Source organism: Salvia miltiorrhiza, chromosome 5, assembly GCF_028751815.1.
Source record: "Salvia miltiorrhiza cultivar Shanhuang (shh) chromosome 5, IMPLAD_Smil_shh, whole genome shotgun sequence".
Lineage (NCBI taxonomy): Eukaryota > Viridiplantae > Streptophyta > Magnoliopsida > Lamiales > Lamiaceae > Salvia > Salvia miltiorrhiza.
In genome coordinates this window covers 1,276,525-1,301,375 of record NC_080391.1, presented here as the reverse complement: position 1 = coordinate 1,301,375, position 24,851 = coordinate 1,276,525, and the positions used below count along the sequence as shown (strand labels likewise).

Below are 24,851 nucleotides of genomic sequence, written 5' to 3'. Positions count from 1 at the left end.
TATTTGAAGATCCATCAATTCAGAGGCATTTTGAGTTTCGAGCATGGATCAAAGTGGGCAGAAAATGCGAGTTCAATGAACTATTACGGTGCCTTCTAGCTCAAGTGGATCCCAACGCTTATGAAATGCTTGCCCAAGGAGATGATGACGAGGAGGAGTTAATTGGATTCCTCAAAAAGAGATTGAAAGACAAGAATTGTCTGATCGTGTTGGATGATGTTTGGGAGGTACAAGCAATAAATCGCTTACGAGTATTGGTGGTAGAGAATATTTGTGGAAGTATTCGAGTCTTACTTACAAGTAGAAGAAATATAGTAACTATAATGAGTGGGTGTGAAAGATTGGACTTGTTGAATCTAAAAGAAAGTATGGAATTACTTGGTATGAAGGTGTTTGGTGAAGAGGGTTTTCCTCTTCAACTTGAGAAGCTGGGAGAGAAGATTGCCATAAAATGTGAAGGGCTTCCTCTTATGATAGTCACAGTTGCAGAGCTCCTATCGAAAGCGGACAAGACCCCAGAATACTGGACTGAGGTACTCAAACAACGTAGTTCAGTCTTCTTGGATGCATACAATCAAATATTAGAGGTACTTTTCCCAAGCTATGACTACTTACCCCAACATTTGAAAATGCTTTTTCTCTATATGGGAGCTTTCCCTCCATATATTGATATGATCAATCCACGCATGCTCAACGATCTGTTGACTGCAGAGGGGTTTTTTGAATCGATTGGAGAAGAAAATTTTGAAGATTTTTTCTATACAAGCTTGAAAGATCTTTCTATGCAGTATCATCTTGTTCTCAAAACAACAAATTCTTCAACATATCGCATGCTTTCCTGCTGGCAGCACTTGTGTAAGGTAGAAGCTAGTAGGATCAAGTTTTTGCATGTCTTACAAAGTTGTGATGATGTTATAAAAGACCAACGCCGCTTGTGTGCCCATTGGAATAATTTATTTGGTTTCAAACAAGTGTATGACTTGATAAAAAGTGATTGTGCACCCACTGCCCGATCTCTCCTTTGTCATGGCCCTTATCACCAATATCCGATCCCAATACATGCCATGGGTTTCAAGTTGCTCAGGGTACTATATGCTCTTAATGTTAGATTTTACCATATCCCAATTGAAATTCTGAAACTAGTTTGTCTGCGGTACCTTGCCCTAAATTACAACGGGGAGCTCCCTCCTTCCATATCCAACCTTTTTCACCTTCAATTTTTGATTATCCAAAGATATATGAGCATTAAAAAGCGTGGAGTTCAGATATATGTTCCTGTGCAAATTTGGGACATGCAAGAACTAGAGTGTATTGGTGTATGGGGAAGGGACCTACCAACCCCTAATACCGATGATGCTACCTTGAACAAACTCACCACACTTCTTGGTGTGAGTGCAAACAGTTGTACAAGGGAAGTTCTCAAAAGAATTCCTAATTTAAAGCATTTAGAAATTGAAGCGGAGTTGAAGCCTTATGATAATGATGATGATGAAACCAACCCATTGAGTTGCTTGAGTTATATATCACAACTCCAGAATTTGGTCGCACTTAGATATAGCATAAAGAATCCCGAGATAAAGCATGAGTTTAAGACTATTCCTCTTTCAATGTTCCCATCAAGTCTCACAATGTTAAATTTGAGTGGGTTGGGGTATCCTTGGAAGTACATGAATGACATTGGTTCGCTGCTGCCAAATCTCGAGTTTCTCACATTAGAATCCTATGCCTTTCGAGGCCCGGAGTGGGAAATAGAATCGGGGAGTTTCTTGAAACTTATTCAACTTGAAATTGAAGACACCGATTTGGTGCAATGGAGACCTCAACGCGGAAGCTTCCCAGTGCTCTGCGAATTAATCATGAAGCATTGCTACAAACTACAACAATTCGATTGGCCGTACGATCATTCTTGGATCAATCGTATTGTATTAGTTGATTGCAATCCTTCAGCTGTGGCTTGTGCCAATCAATTAAAAGACAAGTTTTCCTTTGAACTTATGGTCGAGTCTTCTTTTTGACCTAACTGGTTAGTCTTCTGAATTTTGCAATATCACATCTTAATGTTTATGTTATAGTCATAATGTTTGAGATTGTCCATCTATCAATTTTCAGGCTTATGAGATAGAAGAAGGGGTCAAGCTGCATTATCCCATAATTTTCAATTGTTGTATTACTACATTGTCGTATGAATTTAAGGATTGTGACTTGTATTGGATTTTGTTGAGGATTTTTAAACCCGAGTGTTGGCTTTGCGTGAAAACATTAGTCCCTTATTCAATTCAAGGATTGTAATTTTTCTGTGCATGATTTTCACTTTGTTTTGATATTGTGCGTAATCAGTTGATGTGTTTTATAATAGCTTAAAAGTTTAAGATTCTGGCAATATACTAATTAATTTTTGGCTTGATATGAATTGGTGAGGGAAAATTTGTTGAGATGTCCAAATTAACAATCTAAGAGCAATTTTAATTCACATAATAATGTAATTGCATTTAATTTAATATTGCAATTTACAAAGTATAATAATCGAGTAACTTGATTTTAAATTGAATCATCGTAAGTTCTCTTTTCGGAATAAAAAAAATACTATAGATTGAAATAATTAATATCACTAAACATAAAGAATCACAGATGCAAACATAAATAAAGTAGTATAAAGAATAAACTAGATCTCACAAAATAATCTTGTTGGTGCTTTCTTAATTATTGCCGAAAAATAAATTAACTAGAACTCATAATAAAATAAAACAAGAAAAAAAAAATGAAGAACAATGAAAAAAAGAAGTAACTAAAAAAACAATGAAAAAGAAGAAGAAGAAGAACTTGTAGTAGGAACGGCGTCGCGATCGGGTGGTTATGAAGCTGATGAGAGCTTGCCACCAGGCTTTGAATATATGAAGCCTAAAATACTCAAGTTGCCTCAAAAGACCTTCACCAAATGGAGATGCCCCTCCAAGAGTAAGTCCAATTCCATTTCTTGTCATTCCAATATATGTGCGATTTCATGTATCTACTGTGTGCTTGATCATTCATATATTATCTTTAATGTCAAAGCATCTGTCTCGATCAATACAATTTAAAAACAATAGAGCAGAGTAGTATATGGCGTTGAAGAGCTTAACCACTCTCATTTAACAATTCCACCTTCAAAATCCTTATCCTCCCATCGCCTACCGCCGTTGCCAATTTCTTCACCTTCTACCACCACCACCACCACCACCACCACCACAAACTCATATTTCAATCAAGTTATGGCCGCTTATGGTGCAGCGGCTTCTCTCAAGAATACGATTCAGCGTATTCTACAATCGTCTCGCATTTCTCTCGTTTCCCACTCTCCACAAATCTTGCAACCTGCCTACGACCAGATGGATCGCTTGCAGAAAGTTCTGCTAAAATTGGAGGAGACCAGCTGCAGCAAGATCAGGACGAAGGTGAATGCTGCGGATGAACTCATCAAAGAGGCAGTTTGGGAATTCGAAGATTTACTTGAATCCCATGTCTTACCTCAGATTCTTCCACAACTCCAAAGCGAGAGACACAACTTGTCTTTCTCTGTAGATCTGCAAAGTCTGCAACACCATGTTGATTGCTTCGTCGAGATGGTGAAGATGATGGAGGAAGAGTACACTAATGAAATGGAGAATATGGCTGAAGAAGAAGGCGAGCCTATTTCCTCAAGAATTGATTTTGGTGGAATTAACTCAAAGATGGTTGGATTATCTGATGAATTTGAAAAGGCGAGAGATTATCTTCTTGAAGGTAATAACAATGAACCCCTTTCGATTGTTGGGATGGCGGGTGTTGGAAAGACAACTCTTGCTAAACATATTTTTGAAGATTCATCAATTCGGAGCCGTTTTGAGTTACGAGCATGGGTCAAAGTGGGCAGAAAATGCGAGTTCAATGAACTATTACGATGCATTCTAGCTCAAGTGGTTGCCCAAAGAGATGATGACGATGAGGCAGAATTAGTAGGAATCTTGAAAGAAAGATTGAGCGGCAAGAATTGTCTCATCGTGTTGGATGATGTTTGGGAGGAACAAGCAATAAATAGGTTGACAAGTTGCTTGCAAGAAAATAATATTGTTGGAAGCATTCGATTCTTGGTGACAAGTAGACAACTAGGATTCACGGGGGTGTGGCAAAGAGTGCGCTTGTTGAATCTAAAAGAAAGTAAGAAATTACTTGGTGAGAAAGTGTTTGGTGAAGAGGGTTTCCCTCTTCAACTTGAGGAACTTGGAGAGAAGATTGCCAAGAAATGTGAAGGTCTTCCTCTTATGATAGTCACGGTTGCAGAGCTTCTATCAAAAGCCGACAAGACCCCAGAATACTGGACTGAGGTACTCAAACAACATAGTTCAGTCTTCGTGGAAGCATATAATCAAATATCAGAGGTACTTTTCCCAAGTTATGACTACTTACCCCAACAATTTAAAATGTTTTTTCTCTATATGGGAACATTCTGTCGATCTACTGATATGATCAATCCATTCATTCTCAACAATATGTTGAGTGCTGAGGGGTTTCTTGAACGGATTGGAGAAGAAAGTTTTGAAGATTTTTTTAGGGAATGCTTTAGACGTCTCTGTTTTTGGTATCATCTTGTTCTCAACACAACAAATATTTTGTCAATGTCTGAAGAGTGTCGCGTGCATTCTTGCTGGCAACACTTGTGTAAGGTAGAAGGTAGTAGGATCAAGTTTCTGCATGTCTTACAAAGTTGTGACGATGCTATAAAAGACCAGCGTCGATTGTGTGCGCATTGGAATACTTTATTTTGCTTGAAACAAGTGTATAATTCGATAAAAAGTGATTGTGCATCCACTACCCGTTCTCTCATTTGTTGTGGTCCTCATCACCCATATCCAGTGCCAATACATGCCATGGGTTTCAAGTTGCTCAGTGTACTTGATGCTCATCAAGTCCGATTTTACCATTTCCCAATTGCAATTTTGAAACTAGTTTATCTGCGGTACCTTGCCTTATGTTGCAACGGGGAGTTCCCTCCTGCCATATCCAACCTTTTTCACCTGAAATTCTTGATTATTGAACGTCATATGCGCATTAAAAAGTGTGGAGTTCAGTCATATATGCCTGTGCAAATTTGGGACATGCAAGAACTAGAGCATCTTGTGATACCAGGAAGGGACCTACCAACTCCTAATACTGATGATGCTACCTTGAACAAACTGCTCTTTCTTGGTGGTGTGAGTGCAAACAGTTGTACAAGGGAAGTTCTCGAAAGAATTCCTAATTTAAAGAGATTAGTGATTTATGTGGAGTTGAAGCCTTATGATGATGATGATGAAACCAACCCATTGAGCGGCTTGAGTTATATATCACAGCTCCAGAATTTGATCACACTTGGTTATGTGATCCTGAATCCCGAGATAAAACATGTGTTTAATACTATTCCTCTTTCAATGTTTCCATCAACTCTCACAACTTTACACTTGAAAGGGTTGGGGTATCCTTGGAAGTACATGAATGACATTGGTTTGCGGCTGCCGAATCTCATGAAACTCGTGTTACAAAGTTATGCCTTTCGAGGCCCAGAGTGGGAAATAGAATCAAGGAGTTTCTTGAAACTTAGAGAGCTTCAAATCGAAGACACCGATTTGGTGCAATGGAGACCTCAACGTGGAAGCTTCCCAGAGCTTGCTTTTGTAATCATGAAGCATTGCTACAAATTACAGCAACTCAATTGGTCGTTTGATCATTCTCAGATCAAAAGTATTGGATTAGATGACTGCAATCCTTTAGCTGTCGCTTGTGCCATTCAATTACAAGACAAGTTTTCATTTGAACTTGCCGTGGAATCTTCTTTTTGAGCTCAAGTCACTCTGCAACTTGCCATACAGGTTAGTCTTTCTACTCTGCAATATACATCACTGTCTTAATGTGTTTGAAGTTGTCCATCTATAAATTTTCAGGTCAATGACAGAGACGAAGGAGCCGCGTTATCCTGGATATTGTATTGCCACATCGTCGTGTGAATTTAAGGATTGTGACTTGTATTGGATTGTGCTAAATTTTTGTATGTTGGATTTGTGGAAAACATTAGTCCCTTGTTCAATTCAAGGATTGTAATCTTTCTGTGTTATGCATGATTTTCACTTTGTTTTGATATTAGCTTTGTATTTCAATGGAAGCTCATCAATTTACTAATCAATCTCTGGCTTCATATTTCAAATTTATGAGATCTCTTAGTAGAAGCTCATCAATTTGTTGAGTATTTGGATGAGCTTATTTATAATACTCTTGTTTTTGCTATCTTCTTTCTTTTATTTTTATTTCTTTGAGGAACAGTTCATAAAAATTGAAAACCACCTTATCAAAACAATTCATTAAAATTGATAGTTCAATTAATATATATGGTTGAGTTTTCTGATCTCTTCGGCCTAATCAAATTGGAATAGCTAATGAAATTGCACGAGACATTACCTATGAACTACATCGACCAATTGGGCTTCTTCATATAATAAACAAAATTAAGGCCCAATACAAAAATTAAGGCCCAACTCCATTTATCTTTTAAATTCTGCTTAACTATTAAAAGGCTTCAAATTCAACTCAATTTATTTGAGGCCCACTTGAAGATGTACATGCAAAAATTAATACATCACAGTCCATCTTAGATGGTATATTAATAATAACACTTCACACATGTATGATATGAAAAGTGACATTTTAACATAGTATGGAACACTTATTTACCTAAAAGTTACCCTTGGACACACTTACATATATAGCAAAATACTCATACGGGTGTGCGTGTGTTGGCCTCGGTAGAGTGGTTAGGTTTGGGTACGAGTCCATCATGGCGCAATCTTTGAATTTATTTATTTAATATTTGTAATTTATCAAAAAAAAAAAAGTGCAACGCACGTTATTTCTGCAAGTATATGTAAAAGAAATCATTTCTTCATTAACAAAACAAAGAATTTCATATATTTAATGATACTAATGCACGTAAAAATGAATTATTTTAATAAATAATTTCTTATGAATATAAATTTATATTTTATGTCATTTTAACATTTATCATTTTAATCACCCAAAAAAAATATTTATCGTTTTAATTAATACTCCCTCCGTCCACGAAATGAGTACCCATTTGTGGACGGCACGGGTTTTAAGAAATGTATGGAGTGTAGTGTGAATAGTTTAAGAGTCCCACTTTTTGAGTGTATTAATTAAAGAGATGTGTGGGGTACACTTGCCAAAAAGAGAAATGGGTACTCATTTCGTGGACGGACGAAAAAGGAAATATGGGTACTCATTTCGTGGACGGGGGGAGTATATGTTTTGAACCAATTATTGCATAATATTTGAAAATTATAATATTATAAAGTTAAAAAAATCATCAAAATTTAATATAAATAATTAATATTAATTAATTAAGCATCACCTAATGTTGTCATCATTAGAAAAAAAAAAAAAAAAAAAAAACACACACCCAGAAAGAAAAGAAAAATTCATGTTTATTTTTTATGTTTCGTTTGTACATACTAATAGTTAATTTTAACGAGGCCTGACCTTTGACTCGTTGATCGTTTTCTTGGGTTGCTTGTACTTCGTTTTTTTTTTTTTTTTTCCTTTTTTTCTTCATTAATAAAATCTCATTTTAATTAATACATTAATAAGTCTGCATTTTCCACATCAAATACACATCTTAATTAAGTTTGTGAACTGCTATTGTGCTTTAATTGCTGGCAAATTTGTATGAGTAAAAAGTGAACGATACTAAGCTGTAGGCATTGATGGTGGTTTCTTTAATCAATACAAGACTTTGTGGAGAGCCTCAACCACTCATTTTATCAATTGCACCTTCAAAATCCTTATCCTCCCATCGCCTACCGCCGTTGCCAATTTCTTCACCTTCTACCACCACCACCACCACCACCACCACCACCACCACCACAAACTCATATTTCAATCAAGTTATGGCTGCTTATGGTGCAGCGGCTTCTCTCAAGAATACGATTCAGCGTATTCTACAATCGTCTCGCATTTCTCTCGTTTCTCACTCTCCACAAATCTTGCAACCTGCCTACGACCAGATGTGTCGATTGCAGAAACTTCTGCGATTATTGGACAAGACCAGCTGCAGCAAGATCAGGACGAAGGTGAATGCTGCGGATGAACTCATAAAAGAGGCAGTTTGGGAATTCGAAGATTTACTCGAATCCCATCTCTTGCCTCAGATTCTTCCACAACTCGAAAGAGAGAGAAACGACTTGTCATTCTCTGTAGATCTGCAGAGTCTGCAACACCATGTTGATTGCTTCGTTGAGATGGTGAAGATGATGGAGGAAGAGTACATCATTGAAATGGAGAATATGGCTGAAGAAGAAGGCGAGCCTATTTCCTCAAGAATCGATTTTGGTGGAATCAACTCAAAGATGGTTGGATTATCTGATGAATTTGAAAAGGCGAGAGATTATCTTCTTGAAGGTAATAACGATAACAACTATTCGATTGTTGGGATGGCGGGTGTTGGAAAGACAACTCTTGCTAAACATATTTTTGAAGATTCATCAATTCGGAGCCATTTTGAGTTACGAGCATGGGTCAAAGTGGGCAGAAAATGCGAGTTCAATGAACTATTACGATGCATTCTAGCTCAAGTGGTTGCCCAAAGAGATGATGACGATGAGGCAGAATTAGTTGGAATCTTGAAAGAAAGATTGAGCGGCAAGAATTGTCTCATCGTGTTGGATGATGTTTGGGAGAAACAAGCAATAAATAGCCTGACAAGTTGCTTGCAAGAAAATAATATTGTTGGAAGCATTCGATTCTTGGTGACAAGTAGACAACTAGGATTCACGCGGGTGTTCCAAAGAGTGCGCTTGTTGAATCTAAAAGAAAGTAAGAAATTACTTGGTGAGAAAGTGTTTGGTGAAGAGGGTTTCCCTCTTCAACTTGAGGAACTTGGAGAGAAGATTGCGAAGAAATGTGAAGGTCTTCCTCTTATGATAGTCACGGTTGCAGAGCTCCTATCAAAAGCCGACAAGACCCCAGAATACTGGACTGAGGTACTCAAACAACATAGTTCAGTCTTCGTGGAAGCATATAATCAAATATCAGAGGTACTTTTTCCAAGTTATGACTACTTACCCCAACAATTTAAAATGTTTTTTCTCTATATGGGAACATTCTGTCGATCTACTGCTATGTTCAATCCAGTCATTCTCGAAAATCTGTTGAGTGCTGAGGGGTTTCTTGAACGTATTGGAGAAGAAAGTTTTGAAGATTATTTTAGGGAATGCTTGAGACGTCTCTGTTTTTGGTATCATCTTGTTCTCAACAAAACAAATATTTTGTCAATGTCTGAACATTGTCGCGTGCATTCTTGCTGGCAACACTTGTGTAAGGTAGAAGGCAGTAGGATCAAGTTTATGCATGTCTTACAAAGTTGTGATGATGCTATAAAAGACCAGCGTCGATTGTGTGCGCATTGGAATACTTTATTTTGCTTGAAACAAGTGTATAATTCGATAAAAAGTGATTGTGCATCCACTACCCGTTCTCTCCTTTGTTGTGGTCCTTGTCACCCATATCCAGTGCCAATACATGCCATGGGTTTCAAGTTGCTCAGTGTACTTGATGCTGTTCGTGTCCGATTTTACCATTTCCCAATTGCAATTTTGAAACTAGTTTATCTGCAGTACCTTGCCCTATGTTGCAACGGGGAGTTCCCTCCTGCCATATCCAACCTTTTTCACCTGAAATTCTTGATTATTGAACCTCATATGAGCATTAAAAAGTGTGGAGTTCAGTCATATATGCCTGTGCAAATTTGGGACATGCAAGAACTAGAGTCTCTTACGATACCGGGAAGGGACCTACCAACTCCTAATACTAATGATGCTACCTTGAACAAACTGCTCATTCTTGCTGGTGTGAGTGCAAACAGTTGTAGAAGGGAAGTTCTCGAAAGAATTCCTAATTTAAAGAGATTAGTGATTTATGTGGAGTTGAAGCCTTATGATGATGATGATGAAACCAACCCATTGAGCGGCTTGAGTTATATATCACAACTCCAGAATTTGATCGTACTTGGTTATGTGATCCTGAATCCCGAGATAAAACATGTGTTTAATACGATTCATCTTTCAATGTTTCCATCAACTCTTACAACTTTACATTTGGGTGGGTTGGGGTATCCTTGGAAGTACATGAATGACATTGGTTTGGTGCTGCCGAATCTCATGAACCTCAGGTTACAATGTTATGCCTTTCGAGGCCCGGAGTGGGAAATAGAATCAGGGAGTTTCTTGAAACTTAGAGAACTTCGAATCGAGGACACCGATTTGGTGCAATGGAGACCTCAACGTGGAAGCTTCCCAGAGCTTGATGTTGTAATCCTGAAGCATTGCTACAAATTACAGCAACTCAATTGGTCGTTTGATCATTCTCAGATCAAACGTATTGGATTAGTTGACTGCAATCCTTTAGCTGTCGCTTGTGCCAATCAATTAAAAGACAAGTTTTCATTTGAACTTGTCGTGGAATCTTGTTTTTGAGCTCAAGTCACTCTCCAACTTGCCATACAGGTTAGTCTTTCTACTCTGCAATATACATCACTGTCTTAATGTGTTTGAAGTTGTCCATCTATAAATTTTCAGGTCAATGAGAGAGACGAAGGAGCCGCGTTATCCCGGATATTGTATTGCCACGTCGTCGTGTGAATTTAAGGATTGTGACTTGTATTGGATTGTGCTATAAATTTTTGTATGTTGGATTTGTGGAAAACATTAGTCCCTTGTTCAATTCAAGGATTGTAATCTTTCTGTGTTATGCATGATTTTCACTTTGTTTTGATATTAGCTTTGTATTTCAATGGAAGCTCATCAATATGAATTGCTGAGAGAAGATTTGTTGTGATGAAATCCCTGATGAGCTTATTTCCATTAATACTCTGTTATTTTTGAGAACTCATGTTGCTGTTGTCTTCTTTCTATTATTTTGATTTCTTTGAGGAATAGTTTACAATTTCTTTCAAATTTAAAAGCTATGTAAAATCATTATTGGGTTGAGTTGAACAGTTCATAAAAATTGATTTTAGTGGGAATAAGTGACATTCAAATATGGTTGAGTGTTCTGAAATTTTTCCATTGTATAAAGGTCAAATAAATAACTGTAGGAGTTGTGAGGTTAAAATTCTTATTGGTTTAGGTATGAAGTAAATCTGATAAGAGCTCTTGCTGTCAAAGAGAAAAGAATGGATTAATTGTCATTGATTAATAAAATATCTTAAGCATTTATCAACTAACATATGAATTAACATGAACCAATTGGGCTTCTCCATATAATAAACAAAATTTGGGCCCAATACAAACTAAGGCCCAACTCCTTTATTCGTCTTTACATTAAAAAGTTAATACGTCAAAAATCCATCATTTAAATCTCACGCCAAATTAACAATCTAAGAGCAATTTTAATAGTATCTGATATGGATCTTAAATTTTATACTTTGACAAAACTTTTTATTTCATGTCAAAATAATTTAGATTGAGAACACTATTTCTAAATGTAGTATTGGATGATTAATTTAGATTCATTGGCTCGGGTTGCAAGTATTGAATAATAATATTCAAAAAATTATTAAAAATTTTGTTCTCTTCAAGATTCGAATATCGATAAAAAAATTCTCCCTCCAAATAAACATCAGCCATATGATACATTAAATTAACACCTACAAATCAATCTATGATCGCATCATATATGAAAGATTTCATTTGAACCATCATCTCAAATTGCTGGGTAAATTATTTTTCGGGCTTGTAATTGCAGGACAAATTGTTAAAAATTCGGCATAAGCAGGGACAAATTGAGCCCGAAAAAATAATTTGTACTACAATTGTATGCCCCAAAAAAATTTATCCTACATTTGTAAAACGGTCAAAGTTACGGGCCTAAAAAAATGAGGGAAAAGAGAGTTTTTTTAATTGATCTTTAAATGAATATAACTTTTACATTTCAAATCAAATATTTACATAAAATATAATAAATTAAAGCGCTTATGGTGATCTTGAATTTGATATGCATATTAAATATTTTATGATTAGTCGAATTTCATAATTTTAGAAAGAAACAAAACAGAAAAAGAAAAAGAAAAAATGAAATAAAAAGAAAAAAAATTATATAGTTTATAAATAAACCTTCAATTTTATTATAACTCTAAAATTGCCACTCAATTTTGAAATCAATTTGAATTAATTTCAAATTTGAATATTATCTTCTTAATATGGTATAGATTTTGATCTAAGTGGGTCCGACTCTAATTGCATTTAATTTAATATTGCAATTTGCAAAGTATAATAATCGAGTAACTTGATTTTAAATTGAATCATCGTAAGTTCTCTTTTCGGAATAAAAAAAATACTAAGATTGAAATAATTAATATCACTAAACATAAAGAATCACACATGCAAACATAAATAAAGTAGTATAAAGAATAAACTAGATCTCACAAAATAATCTTGCTAGTGCTTCCTTAATTATTGCCGAAAAATAAATTAATTAGAACTCATAATAAAATAAAACAAGAAAAAAAAATGAAGAACAATGAAAAAAAAAAGTAACTAAAAAAACAATGAAAAGAAGAAGAAGAACTTGTAGTAGGAACGGCGTCGCGATCGGGTGGTTATGAAGCTGATGAGAGCTTGCCACCAGGCTTTGAATATATGAAGCCTAAAATTCTCAAGTTGCCTCAAAAAACCTTAACCAAATGGAGATGCCCCTCCAAGAGTAAGTCCAATTCCATTTCTTGTCATTCTATAAATACTTGTCAATATATGTGTGATTTCATGTATCTACTGTGTGCTTGATCATTCATATATTATCTTTAATGTCAAAGCATCTGTCTCGATCAATACAATTTAAAAACAATAGAGCAGAGTAGTATATGGCGTTGAAGAGCTTAACCACTCTCATTTAACAATTCTACCTTCAAAATCCTTATCCTTCCACCACCTAAAGCCGTTGACAACTCCTCCTGCTTCAGACCTTCTACCACCACAATCATATTTCAACCAAGCCATGGCGGCTTATGGTGCAGCCACTTCTCTCAAGAATACGATCCGGCGTATTCTACAATCATCTCGCATGTCGCTCGTTTCCCACTCTCCACAAATCTTACAACCTGCCTACGATGAGGTGGATCGCTTGCAGAAAGTTCTGCTAAAATTGGACGACACCAGCTGCAGCAAGATCAGGACGAAGGTGAATGCTGCGGATGAACGAATCAAAGAGGCAGTTTGGGAATTCGAAGATTTACTCGAATCCCATATCTTACATCAGATTCTTCCACAACTCGAAAGCGAGAGAGATCACTTGTCATTCTTTGTAGATCTGCAGAATCTGCAATACCATGTTGATTGCTTCGTCATGACGGTGAAGATGATGAAGGCGGAGTACACGAAAGAAATGAAGAATATGCCTGAAGAAGAAGGCGAGTCTATTCCCTCAAGAATTGATTTTGGTGGAATGATCGAGTCAGAGATGGTTGGATTGTCTGATGAATTTGAAAAAGCCAGAGACTACCTTCTTGAAGAAAATAACAATCTACCCTATTCGATTATTGGGATGGCAGGCGTTGGAAAGACAACTCTTGCTAAACATATTTTTGAAGATCCATCAATTCGGAGCCATTTTGAGTTTCGAGCATGGGTCAAAGTGGGCAGAAAATGGGAATCCGATGAACTATTACGATGTGTTCTAGCTCAAGTGGATCCCAATGCTTACCAAATGCTCCCCCAAGGAGATGATGATAAGGAGAAATTAGTTGAACACTTGGAAGAAAGATTAAAGGGTAAGAAATGTCTCATTGTGTTGGATGATGTTTGGGACATAAAAGTAGCAGATCGCTTGATGAATTGCTTGCGAGAAGAGAATTTTGTTGGAAGCATTCGATTCTTACTTACAAGTAGACAACAAATAATATACATGGACGATGGGTACGTAAGAGTAGGCTTGTTGAATGAAAAAGAAAGTAAAGAATTACTAGGTAAGAAGGTGTTTGGTGAAGAGGGTTTCCCTCCTCAACTTGAGGAACTGGGAGAGGAGATTGCGTGGAAATGTGAAGGTCTTCCTCTTATGATAGTCACGGTTGCAGAGCTCCTAATAAAAGCCGACAAGACCCCAAAATACTGGACTGAGGTACTCAAACAACAAAGTTCAATCTTCATGGATGCATATAATCAAATATCTGAGGTACTTTTTCCAAGCTATGACTACTTACCCCAACAATTAAAAATGCTTTTTCTCTATATGGGAGCATTCCGTCCATATATTGATATGATCAGTCCATCCGAGCTCTTGGATCTGTTGAGTGCTGAGGGGTTACTTGAACCGATTGGACAAAAAAGTTCTGAAGATTTTTTCGATATATGCTTGGATAAGCTTTCTTTGGTGTATCATCTTATTCTCGACACAACAGGCTCATTGTCTGTGTTGAGAGCGTATCGCATGCATTCTAGCTGGCAGCACTTGTGTAAGGAAGAAGCTAGTAGGATAAAGTTTATGCATGTCTTACAAAGTTGTGATGATGTTATAAAAGACCAACGCCGCTTGTGTGCCCATTCCACCTCTTTATTTGGGTTCAAACAAGTGTATGATTTGATAAAAAGTGATTGTGCATTCACTGTCCGTTCTCTCCTTTGTTTTGGTCGTTATCACCCATATCCAGTGCCAATACCTGCCATGGGTTTCAAGTTGTTCACAGTACTATATGCTCATCAGGTGCGATTTTACCATATTCCAATTGAAATTTTCAAACTAATTTGTCTGCGGTACCTTGCCCTAACTTGCAACGGGGAGCTCCCCCCTTCCATATCCAACCTTTTTCACCTTCAATTCTTGATCATCAATCCACATTTGTACATTAAAAAACGTGGAGTTCAGTCTTATATGCCTGTGCAAATTTGGGACATGCAAGAATTAGAACATCTTGATATTTGGGGAAGGGACCTACCAACCCCTAATACTGATGATGCTACCTTGAACAAACTCACCACACTTTTTAGTGCGAGTGCAAATAGTTGTACAAGGGAAGTTCTCAAAAGAATTCCTAATTTAATGCATTTAGGAATTGACGTGGTGTTGAAGCCTTATGATGATGATGATGATGATGATGATGAAACCAACCCATTGAGTTGCTTGAGTTATATATCACAACTCCAGAACTTGGAGTCACTTGGATATGGCATCAAGAATCCTGAGACAAAGTATGAGTTTAATACTATTCATCTTCCAATGTTTCCATCAAGTCTCACAACGTTAGTTTTGAGTGGGTTGGGGTATCCTTGGAAGTACATGAATGAGATTGGTTCGTTGCTGCCAAATCTCAAGATTCTCAAATTAGAATGCTATGCCTTTCACGGCCCAAAGTGGGAAATTGAATCAGGGAGTTTCTTGAAACTTTATCTACTTCTAATTGAAGACACCGATTTGGTGCAATGGAGACCTCAACGTGGAAGCTTCCCAGAGCTTGAAATTCTAATCATGAAGCACTGCTACAAATTGCGACAACTCGATTGGCCGTATGATGATCATTCTCATATCCAACGTATTGGATTAGGTGACTGCAATCCTTTAGCTGTCGCTTGTGCCAATGAATTAAAAGACAAGTTTTCCTTTGAACTTGTCGTCGAATCTTCTTTTTGAGCTCAAGTTACTCTGCAACTTGCCATACACAGGTTAGTCTTTCTACTTTGCAATATGTATCATGTCTTAATGTGTGTGTGTTCCCTGCATTCCCTTCTTTTCCTGGACAAAGCAAATTTAAATTAGTGTTAGTTTTTCTGTGTTATGTATGATTTTCATTTTGTTTTGGTATTGTGTGTAATCAGTTTATTTGTGTTTTTTAATAACTCAAAAACTTCAGATTCTGGCAATGTACTAATTAATTTCTGGCCTCACATTTCAAATTTTATGAGATCTCTTAGTAGAAACTCATCAATATGAACATTTGTTGAGTATTTGGATGAGCTTATTTCCAATACTCTTGTTATTTACTTTCTTCTTATGTTACTTTTATTTCTTTGAGGAAGAAAAGTAATCAATTGAAGATGCTGATGCTATTCCAGTTTGAAGCATTGGATGTTTGGCGGGAAAGCCATGTCAGACTCTCTCTGAGTCACCCATCGACGGGAGGGTTTCTATCGCACTGTGGGTGGAATTCGACTGTAGAGACTCTAGACTTGTTTTCAACAGCAATTTATGACTGATCAGTTTTACTCTTTTTGGTGATTAGTATGAATTGTAGCACAATTTGTTGATCGTGTGTAGCAACTTCTAAACGTTTTATGATTTATTACTATATATAAAGGTGTTCAGTGTTTCATCTCCGAATATCAAACTAGCTTTGCAAACACACTTAGATGAACAAAAGCAGGGATGAATAGAAACATAAAATACATGACAAAAAATAAAATATATAAGAGAAACCAGTATAGTATATTACTTGATCCAACACCAACTTTCAAGACCGAACTGAATTGTAAGATATATAAAATGTTATGCTACATACATTATGTGAGCACCGCTCACATTTAACATTCGTTAGCGTTATCTTTTTTGTTTTAGACATTTACTTTTATTCTAATACTTCATAAAATGTTATTGAGATCATTAATTTTATAAATTACATAAAAATCAAAGTTCAATTTGTTCTTTTTATTAATTATTTGAAGTTCAATTTTTTATTAAAAGGCAAGCATAATAATAATAATAACAAACAACATGTTCATAGATTATATATTTTCTATATATTACAAATTAGTTTCAATACATTATAATTTTTTCAGCATTTCATACATATTAGGCATTTTTTTATTAAAAGACAAGTATAATAGTAATAATAACAAACAATATTTCATAGATTATATAGTTTTAAATAACAGAATTATCCTTAAATTAAGTATATATGAGAGAATATAATAATCAAATGTTTTTTTATAAAATAAAATTATTTTATAATAGGTATAAACATATATCTATATAAAAAAAAAAAAAAAAAACTCAAAATTTGGGAGGGGGCTCTAGCCCCCCTGGCTCCGTCCCTGGATGAATACATAAATCTGAATTTTTGAATAATTTTATGAATTGACGTATGAATCATGTTGTGATGAACACATGAATATGTAATTAAGTGATTTCCATACATTATGATTTCAATCAAATCAAATCTTTAATTCGGAATAAATGACGACGCCAAAATCGGAACAATGTTGCTGGGGTAAATAGAAAGTCAAACGGCAGTACCAATTTTGCCCTTCAATCGAAATTAAATGTGAATTTTTTAGTTCTATTGAACGAATCAAAAGATATGTATAATAATTGATCTCAGCCGTTCAATACCTTAACATCTACGGTCTTAATCAGTTCTTAATTTATATGCTAAGGGGAGTTTTGTGAATAAACGCCCCCAAAATTTCGATAGCTATATATATCATTAATAAATAATTAAATTGTAAATATAACAATTATTTTAAAATAACATTTATTTTTAGGACACATGTCTCGCATGCATCGTGCAAACGCAAAACTAATTCATGTAATATATGATACAAATTTGTTAATTTACAATCATAATTTATTTAAATCGTAATTGGAATACATATGTCATCTTTATTCTTTAATTAGTGATGATGTGCAGATGGCCTCAACAATGTCGAGGCATTTGTCTCCATCAATACAATTTAAAAAACAATATAGCAGCGGCCGGCGTTGATGGTGGAGAGCCGCCTCAACCACTCTCACTTTAACAATTCCACCTTCAAAATCCTTATCCTTCCACCACCTACCGCCGTCGCCAATTTCCTCACCTTCTACCACCACCACCACAAACTCTCGCCACCTATTTTGCCTCTATTGATAACTCATAAATCAACCAAGTTATGGCGGCTTATGGTGCAGCCACTTCTCTCAAGAATACGATTCAACGTATTCTACAATCGTCTCGCATTTCTCTCGTTTCCCACTCTCCACAAATCTTACAACCTGCCTACGACGAGATGGATCGATTGCAGAAAGTTCTGCTAGGATTGGAGGAGACCAGCTGCAGCAAGATCAGGATGAAGGTGAATGCTGTGGATGAACGAATCAAAGAGGTAGTTTGGGAATTCGAAGATTTACTTGAATCCCATATCTTACCTCAGATTCTTCCACAACTCGAAAGCGAGAGAGATCACTTGTCTTTCTCTGTAGATCTGCAGAGTCTGCAACACCGTGTTGATTGCTTCGTCGAGATGGTGAAGATGATGGAGGAAGAGTACACTAATGAAATGGAGAATATGGCTGAAGAAGAAGGCGAGCCTATTTCCTCAAGAATTGATTTTGGTGGAATCAACTCAAAGATGGTTGGATTATCTCATGAATTCGGAAAAGCTAGAGATTATCTTCTTCAAGAAAATAACAATCTACCCTATTCGATTGTTGGGATGGCTGGCGTTGGAAAGTCAACTCTTGCTAAGCATATTTTTGAAGATCCATCAATTCAAAGACATTTCGAGCTTCGAGCATGGGTCAGAATGGGCAGAAAGTGTGAATCCAATGAAATATTACGATGCATTCTAGCTCAAGTGGATCCCCACGCTTACCAAATGCTTACTCAAGGAGATGATGATGAGGAATTAGTTGGAATATTGAAAGTAAGGTTGAAGGATAAGAAATGTCTCATCGTGTTGGACGATGTTTGGGAGATGCAAGCAACAAATCGCTTGCAAGAAAATGATATTATTGGAAGCATTCGAGTCTTACTTACAAGTAGACAAGGAATAGTATTCAAGGAGGATGGGTTCCAAAGAGTGGGCTTGTTGAATGAAGAAGAAAGTAAGGAATTACTTGGTGAGAAGTTGTTTGGTGAAGAGGGTTTCCCTCCTCAACTTAAGGAATTGGGAGAGGAGATTGCCGAGAAATGTGAAGGTCTTCCTCTCATGATAGTCACGGTAGCAGAGCTCCTATCAAAAGCCGACAAGACCCCAGAATACTGGACTGAGGTACTCAAACAACATAGTTCAGTCTTCGTGGAAGCATATAATCAAATATCAGAGGTACTTTTCCCAAGTTATGACTACTTACCCCAACAACTTAAAATGTTTTTTCTCTATATGGGAACATTCTGTCGATCTACTGCTATGTTCAATCCACTCATTCTCGAAAATCTGTTGAGTGCTGAGGGGTTTCTTGAACGGATTAGAGACGAAAGTTTTGAAGATTTTTTTGCGGAATGCTTGAGACGTCTCTGTTTTTGGTATCATCTTGTTCTCAACACAACAAATATTTTGTCAATTTTTCAAGTGTGTCGCGTGCATTCTTGCTGGCAACACTTGTGTAAGGTAGAAGGCAGTAGGATCAAGTTTATGCATGTCTTACAAAGTTGTGATGATGCTATAAAAGACCAGCGTCGATTGTGTGCGCATTGGAATACTTTATTTTGCTTGAAACAAGTGTATAATTCGATAAAAAGTGATTGTGCATCCACTGCCCGTTCTCTCCTTTGTTATGGTCCTTATCACCCATATCCAGTGCCAATACATGCCATGGGTTTCAAGTTGCTCAGTGTACTTGATGCTCTTCATGTCCGATTTTACCATTTCCCAATTGCAATTTTGAAACTAGTTTATCTGCGGTACCTTGCCCTATGTTGCAACGGGGAGTTCCCTCCTGCCATATCCAACCTTTTTCACCTGAAATTCTTGATTATTGAACGTCATATGAGCATTAAAAAGTGTGGAGTTCAGTCATATATGCCTGTGCAAATTTGGGACATGCAAGAACTAGAGCTTCTTATAATACCGGGAAGGGACCTACCAACTCCTAATACTAATGATGCTACCTTGAACAAACTGCTCCTTCTTGCTGGTGTGAGTGCAAACAGTTGTACAAGGGAAGTTCTCGAAAGAATTCCTAATTTACAGAGATTAGTGATTCACGTGGAGTTGAAGCCTTATGATGATGATGATGAAACCAACCCATTGAACTGCTTGAGTTATATATCACAGCTCCAGAATTTGATCGTACTTGGTTATGTGATCCTGAATCCCGAGATAAAACATGTGTTTAATACTATTCCTCTTTCAATGTTTCCATCAAGTCTCAAAGTATTAAATTTGAGTGGGTTGGGGTATCCTTGGAAGTTCATGAATGACATTGGTTTGGTGCTGCCGAATCTCATGAAACTCGTGTTACGATGTTATGCCTTTCGAGGCCCAGAGTGGGAAATAGAATCAGGGAGTTTCTTGAAACTTAGAGAACTTCGAATCGAAGACACCGATTTGGTGCAATGGAGACCTCAACGTGGAAGCTTCCCAGAGCTTGATGTTGTAATCATGATGCATTGCTACAAATTACAGCAACTCAATTGGTCGTTTGATCACTCTCAGATCAAACATATTGGATTAGTTGACTGCAATCCTTTAGCTGTCGCTTGTGCCAATCAATTAAAAGACAAGTTTTCATTTGAACTTGTCGTGGAATCTTCTTTTTGAGCTCAAGTCACTCTACAACTTGCCATACATGTTAGTCTTTCTACTCTGCAATATACATCACTGTCTTAATGTGTTTGAAGTTGTCCATCTATAAATTTTCAGGTCAATGAGAGAGACGAAGCGGAGCCGCGTTATCCCGGATATTGTATTGCCACGTCGTCGTGTGAATTTAAGGATTGTGACTTGTATTGGATTGTGCTAAATTTTTGTATGTTGGATTTGTGGAAAACATTAGTCCCTTGTTCAATTCAAGGATTGTAATCTTTCTGTGTTATGCATGATTTTCACTTTGTTTTGATATTAGCTTTGTATTTCTGAGAGAACATTTGTTGTGATGAAATTCCACATGAGCTTATTTCCAATACTATGTTATTTTTGAGAACTCATGTTGCTGTTGTCTTCTTTCTATTATTTTGATTTCTTTGAGGAATAGTTTACAATTTATTTCAAATTTAAAAGCTATGTAAAATCATTATTGGGTTGAGTTGAACAGTTCATAAAAATTTATTTTAGTGGGAATAAGTGACATTCAAATATGGTTGAGTGTTCTCAAATTTTTCCATTGTATAAAGGTCAAATAAATAACTGTAGGAGTTGTGAGGTTAAAATTCTTATTGGTTTAGGTATGAAGTAAATTTGATAAGAGCTCTTGCTGTCAAAGAGAAAAGAATTGATTAATTGTCATTAATTAATAAAAATATCTTAAGCATTTATCAACTAACATATGAATTAACATGAACCAATTGGGCTTCTCCATATAATAAACAAAATTTGGGCCCAATACAAACTAAGGCCCAAATCCTTTATTCGTCATTACATTAAAAAGTTAATACGTCAAAAATCCATCATTTAAATCTCACGCCAAATTATGTTAACAATCCAAGAGCAATTTTAATATCTGATATGGATCTTAAATTTTATACTTTGACAAAACTTTTTATTTCATGTCAAAATAATTTAGATTGAGAACACTATTTCTAAATGTAGTATTGAATGATTAATTTAGATTCAATGGCTCGGGTTGCAATAATATAGTATTGAATGATTAATTTATTTAAATCCTAATTGGAATACTAGACTATTCGTCCAATGCAAATGTACACATGGAATTGATAGGTTTGGGCTACGGCCCATATAATTATATATGGGCCCTATTGGGTGGGTTTTACTTACGAATAAAAATAGTGGAAACGTTTTCTTTAATTTAAAGTAATTGGCACAAACGAACCAATGTCATTCATGTAATTTATAATCAAAATTTACTAATTTATAATTATTTATTGATCGGTTTCAGCATTAACCTCGATCTCGAACGATTTAATCGGTGGAAAATTGTTCGATTTTCGAATTGACTCTGAATCTCATTTACTTCCGATTTTACAAGTGGATAGTAAATGCAAATGAAAAAATTATTGCTTCATTTTTTCCCCACAATTGATGTTGCTTATCGAGATTTGATTGAGGCGATTTTCCTAAATTGAGATGAAATTTGATGTGATTCTGCCAAACTGAGAGGAAAATCAATGAACATTAAGAAAGTAAAGTCTTTTAACTCATTGTGATAATCTACATATCTGGGATTAATTACAGAGCTTAAGTGAGCTTAAGTAAAATCTACTCATTGTGATAATCTAAATATCAGGGATTAATTACAGAGCTATAGTTATTTATTGATTGAAAATTATTTGCATTTGCCAATTCTTGTTCACTTCATTGATTAGTTCATGCAGCCATTATAGAGCTCTTCTACTTAGTCTGCTTATTTTAAAAAAATTCCCTCAAATTCTTGTTTAGCACCATCTAAGTTTGAATCTGTTAATAGGTGAGGCTGTTTTCATCTGCAAATCCTCCTTCGGAAGTAGGAATGGCGTCGCGATCGGGTGGTTATGAAGCTGATGAGAGCTTGCCACCAGGCTTTGAAGATATGAAGCCTAAAATTCTCAAGTTGCCTCAGAAAACCTTCAGCAAATGGAGATGCCCTCCAAGAGTAACTCCATTTTCATTTCTTGTCAATATGCAATTTCATGTATCTATGCTTGATCATTACTATAGTTTACTAGAAAGTTTCATGTGTCCAATGCTCCCCTATGTTGTGCTTGATCATTTCTATTTATGCTTAATGAGATAAACACAGAATGTGAGAAAAATATCTGCTTTGAATGAGATGAATATAACAGATAAACTTGATGTATACATGATGAAAGGGCTTGAATGAATGTATGTCTCTTGTTGTATTCCAGTTTGAAGTGAATAGGGAGTGGCAAGTGGTCTCTGGGGAAGAGAGCAAAGAGGTTGAGTGTGAGAATCAACGCGAGAGGAGAGTGCTCGAAGCAATTTATCCCCAGCCCTCAGCAATTCCTCCCAAGTAAGATGCTGCATAGCTCTTTCCTCTCTCTGAATAGGTTAATTCTATGTGTTTTCTCTGCTTCTGTTTGATCTAACCGCGTTTGTTATCCCCATCCAGCCCTCGTCTGCCTGTGAATCCGCAAGAATCAACTGGTGGCGACCACTGCATTCCTCTGATTCCCCTCACTCCAATTGAAGATGCTGATGCTGCTCTTGCAGTTGCAGATAGTAACCCGATGATCCCACAGCCAGCTGTTTCCTCTCAATGCAGTGATATTGCACAAGCCGCCTTGGCAGCAGTCCGGTCAAACGTAGATCGAAGAAACCTAATTGATACCGACTTGCTTATCAGAATCCTCACCAGCCCGAACCTGGTTCAGCAGCTGCTCACCACCGGCCACGCTGCACAGGAAACACCGCCCAGCATCAGCACGCAGCACGTTCCAACTGCGGAGACGAATGCAGGAGGGGCATTGCTCTCTGCTCCTCAAATTACCAAGCCGGAACTCTCGACGTGTTGCCCTCCCGATGTGAGCTCAGCACAACCCCTGCCATGTATGGCGAAGGACATAAGCTATTACAAGAGCCTGATTCAGCAGCACGGAGCAAGCGGGGGTGGGCCCCCGAGACAATCGTGCGGTAAATCGAAAAGGGTGATGGGAGCAACTACTCAAGAATATGCAAAATCTAGAGAGGTGTTGAAATCAAGAGCTTGTATGTATTTTAATACCCCCAGGGGGTGCAGGAATGGGGCCAATTGTGCCTATCAGCATGATGTTAATATGTTGTCGTCGTCTCGAAAAAGGATGGGTTGTGTTAGAGAGGTTGTTGGTGCAAAGAGAGTTAAACTGGGAAGATAGATGGATTGGAACTCTTGTTTTCTCCTTTTTGAAGAAAAAATCATGGCTTAGTATTCCATGCGTTTCACTTGTATTCTTTATGTTTTGCGATGAAGATATATCAATGTGTTTTTTCATTAATTCGTGCATCTTTGTGAATTATGGTATTTTTGAAGATTTTAAACGAATAGAAGTTGAAAATGGTGCATAATTCTTAGGGCCGTAAACAAACCAAGTTGCTCGCGAACTATTCAGAGCTCGGCTCGAAAAAAGCTCGTTCAAGTTCGTTTAGAGAAGCTCAATAAATAAACAAATCAAACTTGAGCTTAGTAGTATTCGGCTCGTTAGCTCGTGAATATGTTCGTCAAGTGATTCAGCTTGAAAAATACTCCCTCCGTCCACCAAAAATATGTCACTTTACTTTCGGCACGGGTTTTAATAAAATGTGAGTAAAGTTGGTAGTGGATAAGGGTCCCACTTTAAATGTGAGTGGAGTTGTGTGGACCCTACTACTAAAAATGGATGTGGCATATTTTTTGTGGACGGACGAAAAAGAAAATTGTGGCATATTTTTGGTGGACGGAGGGAGTATAAATTATTAGTAGATACAACTTATATTTATCCACTAAAATGAATAATAATTGTACGTACAACTTATATTTATCCACTAAAATGAATAATAATTGTACGTAGGGGGGTGATTTTTGGACACCAGGTGTCTTAGACACTTCCATAAAAAAATCGATTTTTGCTTAGTATTTAATTTGATCGATTTTTTGTTATTTAGTGATTTGTATAAAATATTATTTCTAAAAATAAATTCAACTGATTTTGTTATTATTTTCGATTTTTATATATTTTTTATATAAAAAATAAATAAATTAGTGAACTTGAAAAAAAAATATAAAAATCGAAAATAATAACAAAATCGATTGAATATATTTTTGGAAATGATATTTTAGACAAATTACTAAATAATAAAAAATCGGTCAAATTAAATATTAAGTAAAAATCAATTTTTTATGAAGGTAGACACCTGGTGTCCAAAAATCTTTTCCCTTGTATTAAATCTTTAATTAATTTTGTTTGTTATAAGAAAATAATTAATATATTTAGTATTTTGAATAAAATAATTTATTTTTAAAATAAAATAATCAATATTTTGAAT

The 24,851-nt window shown here is 36.3% G+C and overlaps 4 protein-coding genes across 4 annotated transcripts in view; all 4 read left to right on the top strand.

Moving 5' to 3' along the window:
* The window catches only part of LOC131026639 (zinc finger CCCH domain-containing protein 6-like), a 36,171-nt gene extending 12,347 nt beyond the window's left edge, over window positions 1-23,824 (top strand). The window contains exons 2-4 of the mRNA XM_057956557.1: window positions 22,321-22,485; window positions 22,739-22,863; window positions 22,963-23,824. Of these exons, the coding sequence (XP_057812540.1) occupies window positions 22,321-22,485; window positions 22,739-22,863; window positions 22,963-23,704 (1,032 nt within the window). The 3' untranslated portion in view covers window positions 23,705-23,824. The remainder of the gene's footprint in view (window positions 1-22,320; window positions 22,486-22,738; window positions 22,864-22,962) is intronic.
* LOC131026603 (late blight resistance protein R1-A-like) lies at window positions 3,119-6,127 on the top strand. The gene is made up of 2 exons (XM_057956512.1): window positions 3,119-5,861; window positions 5,934-6,127. Exon 1 carries the CDS (start codon window positions 3,249-3,251, stop codon window positions 5,829-5,831), a length of 2,583 nt encoding a protein of 860 aa, XP_057812495.1. The 5' UTR covers window positions 3,119-3,248; the 3' UTR covers window positions 5,832-5,861; window positions 5,934-6,127.
* LOC131026583 (late blight resistance protein R1-A-like) lies at window positions 7,699-10,969 on the top strand. The gene is made up of 2 exons (XM_057956476.1): window positions 7,699-10,559; window positions 10,632-10,969. Exon 1 carries the CDS (start codon window positions 7,764-7,766, stop codon window positions 10,527-10,529), a length of 2,766 nt encoding a protein of 921 aa, XP_057812459.1. The 5' UTR covers window positions 7,699-7,763; the 3' UTR covers window positions 10,530-10,559; window positions 10,632-10,969.
* On the top strand, window positions 12,963-16,279 carry LOC131026586 (putative late blight resistance protein homolog R1A-10). The gene is made up of 2 exons (XM_057956483.1): window positions 12,963-15,704; window positions 16,095-16,279. Exon 1 carries the CDS (start codon window positions 13,048-13,050, stop codon window positions 15,670-15,672), a length of 2,625 nt encoding a protein of 874 aa, XP_057812466.1. The 5' UTR covers window positions 12,963-13,047; the 3' UTR covers window positions 15,673-15,704; window positions 16,095-16,279.
* Window positions 23,825-24,851: the final 1,027 nt, after the last annotated feature.

Coding starts and splice junctions, on each gene's coding strand:
- LOC131026586 (XM_057956483.1), top strand. CDS start 13,048: ATGGCGGCTTATGGTGCAGCCACTTCTCTCAAGAATACGATCCGGCGT.
- LOC131026603 (XM_057956512.1), top strand. CDS start 3,249: ATGGCCGCTTATGGTGCAGCGGCTTCTCTCAAGAATACGATTCAGCGT.
- LOC131026583 (XM_057956476.1), top strand. CDS start 7,764: ATGGTGGTTTCTTTAATCAATACAAGACTTTGTGGAGAGCCTCAACCA.